General features: G+C 37.0%; 1 protein-coding gene across 2 annotated transcripts in view; it reads right to left on the bottom strand.

The window, feature by feature from the left end:
• Window positions 1-1,488: 1,488 nt before the first annotated feature.
• The window catches only part of LOC107556123 (uncharacterized), a 19,823-nt gene continuing 8,125 nt past the window's right edge, over window positions 1,489-13,186 (bottom strand). Inside the window, exons 2-18 of one of the 2 annotated variants that reach the window (XM_016239169.1) lie at window positions 9,960-10,127; window positions 9,766-9,866; window positions 9,572-9,686; window positions 9,391-9,462; window positions 9,070-9,185; window positions 7,278-7,428; window positions 6,898-7,028; window positions 6,660-6,753; window positions 6,333-6,557; window positions 6,040-6,171; window positions 5,637-5,789; window positions 5,140-5,357; window positions 4,802-4,970; window positions 4,537-4,668; window positions 3,293-4,039; window positions 2,510-2,893; window positions 2,138-2,370 (exon numbers count right to left, since the gene is read on the bottom strand). In XM_016239169.1, coding sequence (XP_016094655.1) covers window positions 2,218-2,370; window positions 2,510-2,893; window positions 3,293-4,039; window positions 4,537-4,668; window positions 4,802-4,970; window positions 5,140-5,357; window positions 5,637-5,789; window positions 6,040-6,171; window positions 6,333-6,557; window positions 6,660-6,753; window positions 6,898-7,028; window positions 7,278-7,428; window positions 9,070-9,185; window positions 9,391-9,462; window positions 9,572-9,686; window positions 9,766-9,866; window positions 9,960-10,127 — 3,261 coding nt within the window. In that variant the 3' untranslated portion in view covers window positions 2,138-2,217. Of the gene's footprint in view, window positions 2,894-3,292; window positions 4,040-4,536; window positions 4,669-4,801; window positions 4,971-5,139; window positions 5,358-5,636; window positions 5,790-6,039; window positions 6,172-6,332; window positions 6,558-6,659; window positions 6,754-6,897; window positions 7,029-7,277; window positions 7,429-9,069; window positions 9,186-9,390; window positions 9,463-9,571; window positions 9,687-9,765; window positions 9,867-9,959; window positions 10,128-13,186 lie in introns of both variants that reach the window. The other variant, XM_016239162.1, reaches the window with a different exon arrangement.

The raw sequence follows: 13,186 nt of genomic DNA, 5'->3' as shown, positions 1-13,186 counted from the left end.
CATATGTGCTTCATTTTCACTGGAGGAAACAGCTGTGGTGTGATGTGGGATGACAACTTTACAGTAGATGTGGAACCAATTGCTCCCCATGATATTTTTTAAACTGTATTTATGACAAAGAACTGCGCAGATGCAGATATTATAACAATCTATCAATAAACACAGACCTTGTCCTCTGGCGATCACAAATTCGTGTACAGTTTATGGAGCTAATCGCAAAATCTTGGGGGGGGGGGGGGGGGGGGATGCGCCCCCCAAAAACCCGCGCGACACACATGGTGATGTGGTTATGATCCATCTCATCCATGGAGTGGGTGGGCTACCTGTCCCCTGTTGGTTTTGATTGATAGCCCAGCAATTTAAAAAAAAAAAGCAATTAACCTGCCATTCAAAAAGGAGGTGTAATTGTTCTTTTGAATTTTCATTATAAATCTGCATGTGTCATATCATATACTCATTCACATACTCAATTTTAAGCACATTTTAAGTCTAACGGGAAATACTGGCCTAATTTTGAAAGCTGTGTTTTGGGCCCAACACATCTGTCAAACATGGCAATCAATTTCAATGTTATCCCCATGAGATATTGTCAGCCTGGAGTATTTGTCAGTGTAATAAAGGCCATTTCATTTCATGATTAATAACTGGAGCATAAAAATATCTAATGCAATTACAGACACTGTCGTTTTTTTTCCTCTTCATCCAGAAATGCAGATGTCCCTCCAATAAACTTTCATTAGCTCTTTATCCATATTTATGCATAGCCCATACTTCTCTGTTGCAACTCTCACATATTTTATTAGATATGTTATCATTCATAGCTGTAGCTCACACTCTTTTGAAATAAAAACAGTGTTTTCCCATAATTTGCACATACCCAACAGATGACGCTATTTGCTAATCACTTCACACTTTGGCAGGTCACATAGTCTGGCCACTGGCCACTAATATGAATATGGCAATAGTAGTTAACCATATGACGGCATATCAGTGTCTCCTAAGAACAGCATTACTCCATTGTTTTATATTTTATCAAATCATTTTCAGTGTTGGCCAATTAATTAGACAATATATATATATATATTTGTAGAAACGGCAAATTTTTTTTCTTTTCCAGCATACTGTGGAATATAGAATAGAAAGTTTAAGCATTTAATTGAAATATAAATATTTTCTAACATTACAAATGTCAACATTATTTACAGTCCCTTTTGATCAATGTAATGCATACTGGCTGAATAAAGGTATTAATTTCTTAAAAAAAAAAAAAAAACTAACTGACCCCAAATTTTTTAACAGTAATGCATATAAGGATTATATTGGAGCAGATTGCAGTCTGAATTTAAAAATAACCATAATACACCAAAATATTTAACTAATTCAATGTTAAAAAAAAGTTGTGCTGCTTAACATTTAATAATAAAAAGAACAGCATTTATTTGAAAAAGAAATATTTATTATATTTATTATAAATGTCTTTACTGTCACTTTTGGTCAATTTAATATGTCCATTATGAATAAAAATATTCATTTCTTAATTCAATATCAGTCATTGACCTTTATTGTAAGAATCCTCTCCTATACCTGTTTCTTCATCCGTATTTGTTTCCACAGTACAGTTTGAAGAGAGAATACCCATTCTTCCTCTCCAGATATCTTCCAGTTCCTCTTCCTCTTGCTGGAATAGCCAGTGGCCTGGCTTAAGAAGCTCCTCCATGCTGATGTCAGGTTTCTCTGCACAGTCTACACTTGTCTCTTTCACTGTATCACTGAAACACACTGCACAGTCTCTCAGACCACAGTTTATGATGCGGCCGCTCTTACGAGAGACTGGGCTATTAGGGAACAAGTTTTTTGAGGAGTTTATCTTCATGTGTTTGGATGTGTAATATAAGTGATCATTCAGGTCTTTAAGTTTAGTGTAAGCACTTAAGCAATTGTGACCACCTGATGAAGAAGGACACAGAGGCCCGCAGTGAGTGACCGAGGCGGAGCCATTAACCACTGGAGAAGAGGCTTTGTGATGGCTGGAGGAAACATTATCAGGTTTTTCATATTCAGCCAATGTGAAAACCCTCATAACAGGTTCTGTGCGTTCATAAACTTGGTTTAACTGTTGGGTCTCAACCTCAGTGGTTGGTTCTTCTGTATTGTCCAAATCTTTCACATCAACCGTATGAAGGTTTAACTCAGTTTGTTTAGTATGAATCACTGGTTCTACCTCCATTTCTGACTGTGGCGTTCGAGCTGAGGGTAATGTTTGGTTGCTTGAGTCATCATAAGTCTGGACAGGTTGAATCTCCTCTTTATTTTCCATGTCCAAGACACTGTTGTGAAAGCACTTGGGAAGATTGAAGCTAAGAGTGGATCCTAGAGACAAATAAGAGCCGATGTTTTTAACTGGTTCACTTGAAGTCTTGACAGCATTAGGCAAATTGTCTTCTGGAAAATATTCGGACTTGTTATCGATGACAGAATTCACCGGCAACATGTTTTTTTTAATAAAAACCTGAAGTTTGGAGTTTGATCGACTTTCTTTCGCTCTCCTTTCTCCTTCTGGCCAAGTGTTACACCTTCGCCTGAAAATGCTTGAAGGTTTGCCAGACCTTTCCGATCCAACAGTGCCAAGCAGAGAGCTCCTTCGCTGGGTTTCCTCCTTACTCCTGACTGGCTCTTTCAGCTTGAACAAAGAACTTGGCTTGAATCTGTTGTGATTGTAAACCGTTCCTCTCTCAAGTGTGACATTTTGCCAAAGGAAGGAGGACGATTGAACTGAGGAGGAACCTGATGCAGGGGTTGTCACGTCCTGCCCTGCTGCATGTGTCGAGGACACAACCTCCAAGGCTCGCCCTGTGGATCTGTAACTATCCGAGACGTGCAAATACGTGAACACCTGCAAAAGAGAAGTGAATGCAAACCTTACACTATTATAAAACCAAACTCAAGGCCAGTTGATAATGGCCCACACACATTCTGAAAGCATTAAAAATTGAATGCATATACATACACAGCTGTGATGGCAATAGCCGAAGCATGACTAATACGATTGCATGCCAAGTTAATAAATCCTATATGGCATGTGCAGGCTTCACAGCGAATTATTACAATACACACCACCAGGAGGCATTTCAAAGCCACGCCATGGAAACTTAATCATGAGCTCATTGTTTTACCACATGGGACAGGATGTACAGAGCCGGGAGAATAATAAGCACATGCATGTTTGTGTGCGAGCTTTGAGTTGAGTTTGGAATGTGTCTGAAGTTAACACACTATTTGAAGTCATACTTACTCTATGAGTGACTTCAGTTGCCACTTCATGCCGCAGGTGGTCGTCACTTTGGTTTTGGTTTATTTCTAGATTGTTGTGTGCAGATTTCTGCGTCGAGTTCTGACTGTAGCTTTGTGACTGAGGTTTTTGCACTTGATGCTCTGGATTTTGCATTTGATCAATGTCTGGTGATAGCTGCAGATATGTTTGGTTGTTGTTGTACTGCAGATTCTCTGGTAGGTGATTGCAAATGGATGATTCAGTGTTATATGTGGACAATTGGCTGGATATTTCCTCCTTGTTTGGTGACTGGTCTGGTTCTCCTTGGTTTTTGATTTGCAACTGTGCAAGATTTACACAAGATGACTTGGGTTTGGTCTCTTTACTCATAACTGATTCATTCGGCCATCTCACCTGAAGCATTTCTTTTGGATCTTGCATTTGCATTGAGTTTTTGTCTTGTGATTGACGTCTGTCTGCCTGAATGCTGTTTGCTGACTCTTCGAGTATTTCATTATTGTTGGGTGACCGTTGCTTTGTCACTTGGTTGATGCCTGAAGACTGATCATCAAAGCTCAAAATGAGACAGATGCTAGAGCCTAGGGATGTCTTTGAAAGGCAGGACTCCTGACTAACAACACTGGACACATCATGCCTCCCACTCAGTTGCTCAAAGTTGTTTTGAGAGGGCTGTGTTTCAATAGCACTTCCTTTGACCTCTTCATTTACAATGCACATACTGTTAGAAGGTTTTTTGAAAGGCATAGCCTAAACAACGGGGAAAAAAAACAAATAAAAAATAAGTACACAAATTATAGCACAATTTATTTATTTAAAATAATTTAATAAATTAGAATTTATATAAAATACAAAATATAATTCATGAATGAGGGACTAATGCACACTGCATTATTTAAAATGACAATTTCAAATGACAAATTAATGCATGATTCTTACTGGTCAATTGAAGCATTTTGCTGTGATTGTAAAATACTTCAACATTGTTGTGCAAAGTTGTGTTTCATATCTCTTGCATGACTATTTCTTCTAAAATAATAAGGCTAATTTTTGTTTATTTAGAAAACATCTGTGTATTAAGGAGGATAATGTGCAGTCAAACTGCCATTATTGTAAAATAAACCCCTTCAGGGTGATTCAGGATCCTGATGGGGTTAATTTTGCCATTATGATCACATGACTGTACATTATCCCTTATATTTTTCAATCATATTATTATTAAATGATGTCGAAAAAATTCTAGAAACCTGCTGTTGAACAAGATCATTTGTTGATTCTGGTCTCCCATTTTGGTTTCTTTTAAGCTGCTCTCTTTGAGCGTGCCAGTTCACCTGGATCCATCCCAGCATGCTTTGCAACTCATCTGTTCTCTCCTTGATCTAAAGACAGGAAGATTATAATCAAGAAAACATCATAACGAACATTCTGCAGATGGACACTGCATATTTAGACAGCTGACATCGCTTTTAGATAACCACGTGGCAGCTGTAAGTAAATCAATCACACACTCACAATGTCTTTAAACTGACTCTCATCTTGCATAAGCATTTGACCAGCTGCAGCCAGTTTGCTAAACTCATCCAGCTTTGTTTCAATGCTGCGATCAATCTCTGCAACTTCACTATCTCTCCAAGCAGAGCTGCCAGCAAGGATACAGGATCTGGTGTTCTCCGTCCACGAACTACAGGACACAGGAAAAGCGACTGTATCAAAATGTCACATTAGTCCCAAACTAATTTAATATAACAAAACCACACATGGGAAAGTATTTCTTGCTAATGTTGTTGGCATTAAGTATGAAATATTCACTAGGTATAATTATCCAAATTAGACAGACTTTCTCTTCTTACATCATGGCAAGATAGTTATCGAAGTAGTCCTGAATCTGGTGGAAATTCTCCAGGCGCCCTCTGTTTTCAACCATGTTGCGGCCTACTTCCTCCCCAGCCTGCAGGATCGCCAGAACCTCTTCCCTGAGAGGGTCTCTCTGCTCTGGGGGATGAACTTGTAGCTGACTGGCTAGTCTCTCCATCTCTCTCACCTCTCCCTCAATTATATTATAATGAGCCTTTGTGGGACAAAAAAAATGCGTTCTTTAGCATGATGTTTATGACCTAAAATGTCAAGCTGAAACTCATTCAATCAATTTCAGGGTGCAGTTTGAAAACCAATCCATTATGAAGGATTCTATAAATAATTTAATATTGTGTTTAACCTTAGCAACTTTTTAATACCTAAGAAGCTGGGCCCATCTTTAAATATTGCAGGCAAATATTAATTACTGCTCTAAGGTCATTCAAATAGTGACTAACATTCAATTAGCAAAGGTATTTTTTCATTATCTGACCTCTAGGTCATCCTGCTGCTCCTGTAGCCCCTCCAGACCGCTGAGGTCAGGGTCACAAAGCACAGCCATATCTGTTTCTATGTCCAGGAGGTCCATACTGAGCTCAGCACAGCTGCAGAGGTGCTGGTTTATCCGCAATGTTAGAGTAGATAGCTGAGGAAAGATGTATATTTAAATTAAATGTCAATTGTTTTAATATTTTATCATCTAATTCAATGGCATTGATACATTTTGCCTTAAATTTCCAGAAAAAAAAACTCCCTAGAAAAATGGTAAGCGGTGTTTAAAGTCATTTTTTGTAATACAAATGAGTGAAATATGGTGCTTTTAATTTATTTATATGTAAATCTTTAAAATCACATTGATATTGTACATTACTTTGTGAAACAAACTAATTTTTTACCGAGCTTTGTAGATCATTAGTGATCTGGTCCTGCTTCCGGGGTCTTTCTTGTTCAGTTTGATGACTCATTAGATTTAGTGACATTTCTGCAGCCTCGTCTATTTCTTGCCTTTGCAGAGATCCAGGAACATCCTAAAGCAGATTTACAACAGTGTATTCATCACATTTTCTTAAATCATACACAAACACACCATGTTATGAGTTTGAAATTGAGTAAGCTACTTTTCTTATATTCATGTTCATGTTTTGGTATCATTACAGTTTAATGAAGGTTATGATGATGCTTGGTTTACCTGACTTATTTTGTGACAACCACTGTGATCCAGCAGTTCAAGGAACTTTTCGAGCATTCCTGAACGGCATTCCTCTACATTTTCTGGGAGATTGTTTGAAACTGTTTCGGTCTTATTGTTCTCTCCATATTTCTTCTGCAAAGCATCCCAAAGGACCTCCACCTGGCTTAGGAGCTCCTCTATTTTGTGGTCTTGTCTTTGCTTTGAGCAGTCATGCTCTTCATTCTTTATTCAGTTTACAAAAGGCGATGGAAAGAGATAAGTGAGATCATTTATAAATCAGTTTAGTGCACTGTTCTGAAAAAAAAAATCTTGAAAGTGTATTACCATTCCAGTGGATGTTGTCGACTCCTTCAACAGCTTGGGTCTGAGACATTCTTGAGAGGAAACAGGGGTTGTTTGAGCCCTCTGGCCGATACAGCTGGGAAAACATTATGTGTTAATCAACACTTTACTCAACAACTGCATCTTGAAATCCATTGTATGAAATGACATCAGACATTTATGGATCGTTTACTTCATCAGTCATCCACAGATTCATTGTGAAATAAAAAACTAATTGCACCTCTTCCTGTCCTCTTTTTCAGAGACATTGTCCAGCTTGGAACAGCTGCTCTCCAACAGTGAGTCCCGACTGCCTACAGAACATTCCTCAACCGGACTCCACATCCTATGGGTCCACAGGCCTTGAGAGCACTGCAGAAATACATGTTCAGGCATAGATTAAGTTTAATCATGTATAATTCATGCAAGAATATCACAGATACGGGGGGTGACATCTTTTGACTCGGCTGGTAAGAAACACCCTAGCCTCAGTTTAAAGCCTCAGGGTAAAAGATTGTCTCACCAAACAGAAATTTCAGACCAATCGACTTTTCTATGTGGTCATGACTGGTCATTTATAATCACATGCTTGCAGATGTTTTTGGAGGCACTGCAGCTAACCTCAAATCCTCGGAGACGGTTTTGCTCTTCTTTGACGTCTTTTCCTATTACACTGTGACCCTCATTTCTAGCAAAGCTCTCAGGGCATGTGGTTAGAGGATCAGCGGGTAACGTTGAAGGGCATTTTGAAGAAACATCTGTCTTCTGGTTCCTGTAGAAGTGGAACTAAACTTTACCTCTAATGGCACTACTGGGGCATCATTACTCTTCAAAAGATTTCAAACATATCATGATATTTTATCATCATTTTAGACCATGCAAGTCAGTAGACTGTAAATCTTTAATGCTAACAACTTGCAGATTAAAAATATAAAAATATCCACAGAACACTAGCATCATATCTTTGCAGGTTATGTAACTCTGGTCAAAATTTTGCAGCAATTGTTTTGGGGGTGGGAAGATGTTATTTTTGGCAGGCTTTGTGAGCAATGATGTCACCTCCCTCTTGTCTGGTTAGCTCATAGTTAGTGATAGAGGATTCATTGAGAGAGCCAAAAAGGAGTGTAACCATGGTTCGTTGGCTGCAAAAAATTGGCTAATGTCTGCAACAGCTTCTTTTTTCAAAAAGACAGATCTAAAAGAATGTGTATGTAGTGATCATTTTTCCATAGACATTTTTAAAAACCCATAAAAAATGCTTGATAAGCAATTTTTTGTTTGAGAATAACAATTGGAGAGAGAGGTCTCTTAGCCCCATTATCCAAACCTATTCATATTGGAATATGTAATAATATTTAACATTCCTTCCTGATTTTCACATTTTTCCAAAGTTATTCAGTTTCTAGTAATATATATCTATAATATAAATATATATGGTAATTAGGTATAAGAAGGTTATTATAAGAAGGGCTTATTTTACTCTGGTTTGTTGTTCAGTCTTTCTGTATTAGTCTGAACTAGTTGCTTTAGTAATGAGATTTATGACGAACATTCAGACAGTTATTTCTTATAAGTTCCTTCCTCTCTGCATGGGCACATTCCTCTAGATGTGTTTTCACAGAGTATCTGTCTCCCATCATCATATCTTCATACCATACATATGAGCTATTCCTCACATCTGCACTAGAGCTGAGGCTAAATCTTCTGTTGTCACAGCCTTTGTTCATCAATAACCACCCTTTCTCTATTTCTTTCCCTGTCTGTCAGTCTTTCCTCTCTGACACTTTCAGAAGTCAGAGGTCACATTTCAAATCTGAGTTTCCATAATGGTGTGAGTATTTTGTGGAATTCTGTGTCTAAAGCTGTTGACTGTTCTGTGATAAGAGCTATGATACAATGTGATATTTTGTAACTTAAAAGGGTGATGTTAGCAGCCACTGATTACAGCTTTCTATAATGGCATTGGCAATGTTTTAAACCAGTTGTGCATGGTTTAATAGAAAAATGATCTAATAATCGCTCATTAAGTATGCAAAATAATATTTTTGTAAGCTCTTAAGTGACCTTTGTCTTCCTGCACACTTTAAAAAGACACAAAACATTACATAAACTGGTAAATGCTTAAACGAATCAATGCGTGAAACTAAATATGTAGCATTTGCGTCAAAACAACATCTACCATCTATGATCTAAGACTCTGGAATAGGTCAGTATCAAAATAAAAGACCATAATATTACATCACTACACCACATGTCAGCTCCACTCCTGCATTTTGACAAGTATGGATTCCATTTCAGCATGATGCAATTTACTATTCCAAGCTTTAATATGACATCACTGCGCTCAAAAACTTTGTTTACTATTGTTTTTTGTTCACAGGAGGACAATGGGAGTAAGTGGACTTTCGCTTACTGGAGAAAGTCCTGGAGAAGTGCCCAGTTCTCCTTCACCTCGGCCTGTTTGCATATTACTCTTCTGGCCAGGGTTGGGTGGAGAGTTGACAGGCAAGACGCAGACTCATTCAGCATCTGGAAAGAGAGTTGTCCAGGGAGGTGGGGGTGGGGTCATGGAAGGAAATGACATCATTCATTTGGAGTTCATTTGCTACAGTCTGTGTGTGAGACTAATACAACCGTCTTCTATTTGGTTGAGTGAGAAATCATACATAAAAACACAAAGTGACTGTGGCACTGTGACACTGTTTTGATGTTCTCAAATCATGGGTTGACTTACGTTGATCTGACAGGCAATTTCTCTGGTCTCTTTGTCGCTTTTTTGGATTTCGCCCGCTAATACACGGTTCCTCTGCAACGAAATTCATCCTGGATCAGGACTTGTATTACAATCATGATTTATAAAGACAGTTTGAGGTCTTCTCTAAATGCCAAAACTAATCAACCCTTGTTTGCCCAACCTTGCTGTTAATGGCGCCAATGATGCTGTCGGCTTGTTGGTAAAACGACGAGACGTCTAGAGCCAACATGAGATCCTGATGATAGTCCCTCAGGAGTGACCTCATCTTCAGCCACCTGCAGAGAAACCGAGCAGTTTATGTCACTAAAAAAAGAGTAATAATGCTCTATGCTCCATTGTACCAGGAAATCTTACGATTTGTCAACGTGGTCCCCCGGGCTTTGTCTTCTTCTAAACATTTCCAATCCTAAATCTACAGCATCTGTCTTCTTCTGAAGAGGTCTTTTTGGTTCCTCCTGGCACAGGGGATGAATTAAGAGTACATGAGGTAATGGTACAAAAAGACACATTAATAAACAAAACAGAAATATCATTACGGTGCATTTAACCTGCATCAAGTCCAGACTCGTCGTCAGTTGGATGAGAGAGTTCTCAAAGTCTTTGAGGTCTCTCCTTTGGCTGTGAGATGTGTCCTCCGGTTGATCATGTGGGAAAGTTGGCATGCTGTAATCATAATGAAGATTCCTTATCTTCCTTCCTTTAGTGCATGGATCAATCTGTAAAGATATATAGCGACTAGAATATGAGTTTTACACTGTGTTTTCAAAGTTGTAAATTAAACAATGATTATTGGAGTACGTTTTTCAAAAAATACTGTTTCAGTTTTCAGTTGAAGTATTGCAGTGTTCAGTGTCTACTTTAAAGTTTCACATTTAATTCAATGTGTTTCTAGCCATTTCTGAGTGAAAAGACCTATTTTATTTGTGTATGTGGATTCAATGTTTTTTGAAGACACTGAAACTTTTTTTAGTTTCCTAATTTTAAGTGTTTTTATTTATTTATCTTTAATTTAAAAAAAGTTATTCAGTTTCTAGTAATATATATCTATAATATAAATATATATAGGCCAAACAAATCATTTGTTTCTAAGGCCACTGGATGATTTTTGTGTATGTGTGGTTTCAGTTAGTTGATTGATAATTTAGGGGGAAATTGCTTGAAAAAACTTGAATCATGATTTCTGTGTTGAAAGCATTCTACAAAGATTTTACACATAAGTATGTGAACTGTAGTATTCAATTAAATATCAATTGGACACGTTTTGTGTAGTACAAATTTCATCACTACATGAGTAATCAATATATATTTTTAAAGTTTTCCCATGAAAGAAATTATCCTTAACAAAAAATGTAATCAAAATTATTTTTTAAACAAAAATCTTATCAATATATGGATCTGCTAAAAGTGTATTTTCAATAGCCTCAGGCCTAATAGACATTAATTAAATGCTAACACAAAACTCTAATTAAGTGAGTAGGTAGGTAGGTAATTAGGTATAAGAAGGTTATTATAAGAAGGGCTTATTTTACTCTGGTTTGTTGTTCAGTCTTTCTGTATTAGTCTGAACTAGTTGCTTTAGTAATGAGATTTATGACGAACATTCAGACAGTTATTTCTTATAAGTTCCTTCCTCTCTGCATGGGCACATTCCTCTAGATGTGTTTTCACAGAGTATCTGTCTCCCATCATCATATCTTCATACCATACATATGAGCTATTTTTTATTGTGTGTTTTTTATAGCAGTAATAATATAAACTATTATGGTTTTCATCTGTGGTCTTCGCCAATGACCTCACAGACTCTTGACCGACAGACTATTTCTCATTTTGTAAATCTCCCAAAATCTCTTACATCATTCTATGTTGCTGCAACTAATTCGATTTGTGCGCCAAGTTCGGGTTCTTCTGCAGTTTCTCAGCTGTTAGGCAATAAAAAAATGTTGTTTGTTTGGGTACATGAAGTACAGATTAAGTCCCGAATTGATTTGAAAAGATTGCTTACAAGATGATATGCCAAAACATTCTCTTCAGAGGTTTCAGATACAGTGCAGTGCAGTGTATGCTATAGAGCATGCTATTTCTATACAGTTGAATTTCTACATTTGCCTGTCAGTTCCACATGTTGTATTATGCTTTGAAAACTGCTTGTTTTTCAATAGACATTTAACTTGGGTTTATCTTGAATAGTTTGTATTTGCAGTGCAGACACAGTGAACACCTCATGATTATACACCTGTGTTTAGAACACCCGGGGGATTTTTATGATGTATTTTAGAGTGTAAAACACAATAATAGCAGGATCTGAGTCTGTTGGCCCACCAACAATACATGAGCCTGCAGCAAGGTGTGGTGCTTCCAAATAATGATCTCATCTATTAGCGGTGGTGTTTTATGTTGCAGATCTTGCATTGCTTAACTTGTATTCTACACCACTGCGATGACTGCGAAAAAATTCTTTAAGAGTGCGCAAACCACACCTTCTGCCCTTTAACATTTATAGTTTTGTTTTACCATTTACATAAAACCGGGAATCAAGTATAAGTTGTGGAATACTGTAACATAATTTGGCACTTATTTATCCATAAAGTGCATCACAACCAATAGTTTAAACATTATTTCATTAATGTCTGATCATCAGTTTAGACTCTTTCCCTCTGTGTTCCAGTTTGGAACTACTCTCCATTTTTTATGGGGAAATTACAAGTTCATCTCGGCTGTGGGCTTGTGTAACGAAGGGCCTTGCTATGACCTCATCTCAATGATCACAGAAACTGTAATAATCACAGATTTTTCTTCTTTTTTTCCCCTCTCACAATAAGACAATGTGTTCTTGTTGTACTCATTTGTGCTATGAGAAGCTGCATTTCTAGATTTGCAGTGGGAAACTCTTCGCAGACGTTTGTGGAGACTGTGCATGGGCAGGCGGTAACTGTAACAATTTAACGAATAGCTCATAAAAACTGTCGAGAGACTGAGAGAATAACAAATATGGAGCTGGTGTTTGTGCTGTTGGTTTGTGACTTCTGTGAAAAAAAATGTTGCGATGCCAACTAACTAAAAATTTTTACATTTGAAAAGTGTAGAGGTTGGTTTGTTTCTGTTTGTGAGTCTAAAATTGCATTCAGTGAGAATCATTTAAAATATTAAAGTGGGATATGTATCTCTCTCTCTCTCTCTCTCTGTGTGTGTGTGTATATATATATATATATATATATATATATATATATATATATATATATATATATATATATATATATATATCTCATCTCAATGATCACAGAAACTGTAATAATCACACAGATTTTTCTTCTTTTTTTCCCCTCTCACAATAAGACAATGTGTTCTTGTTGTACTCATTTGTGCTATGAGAAGCTGCATTTCTAGATTTGCAGTGGGAAACTCTTCACAGACGTTTGTGGAGACTGTGCATGGGCAGGCGGTAACTGTAACAATTTAACGAATAGCTCATAAAAACTGTCGAGAGACTGAGAGAATAACAAATATGGAGCTGGTGTTTGTGCTGTTGGTTTGTGACTTCTGTGAAAAAAAATGTTGCGATGCCAACTAACTAAAAATTTTTACATTTGAAAAGTGTAGAGGTTGGTTTGTTTCTGTTTGTGAGTCTAAAATTGCATTCAGTGAGAATCATTTAAAATATTAAAGTGGGATATGTATCTCTCTCTCTCTCTCTCTCTGTGTGTGTGTGTATATATATATATATATATATATATATATATATATATATATATATATATATATATATATATATATATAT

The sequence above is a fragment of the Sinocyclocheilus grahami genome, unplaced genomic scaffold, assembly GCF_001515645.1.
Source record: "Sinocyclocheilus grahami isolate Dianchi unplaced genomic scaffold, SAMN03320097.WGS_v1.1 scaffold20.1, whole genome shotgun sequence".
Classification (NCBI taxonomy): Eukaryota; Metazoa; Chordata; class Actinopteri; order Cypriniformes; family Cyprinidae; genus Sinocyclocheilus; species Sinocyclocheilus grahami.
Note: the sequence above shows the minus strand (reverse complement) of the source record. Positions and strands in the feature narration are given on the sequence as shown.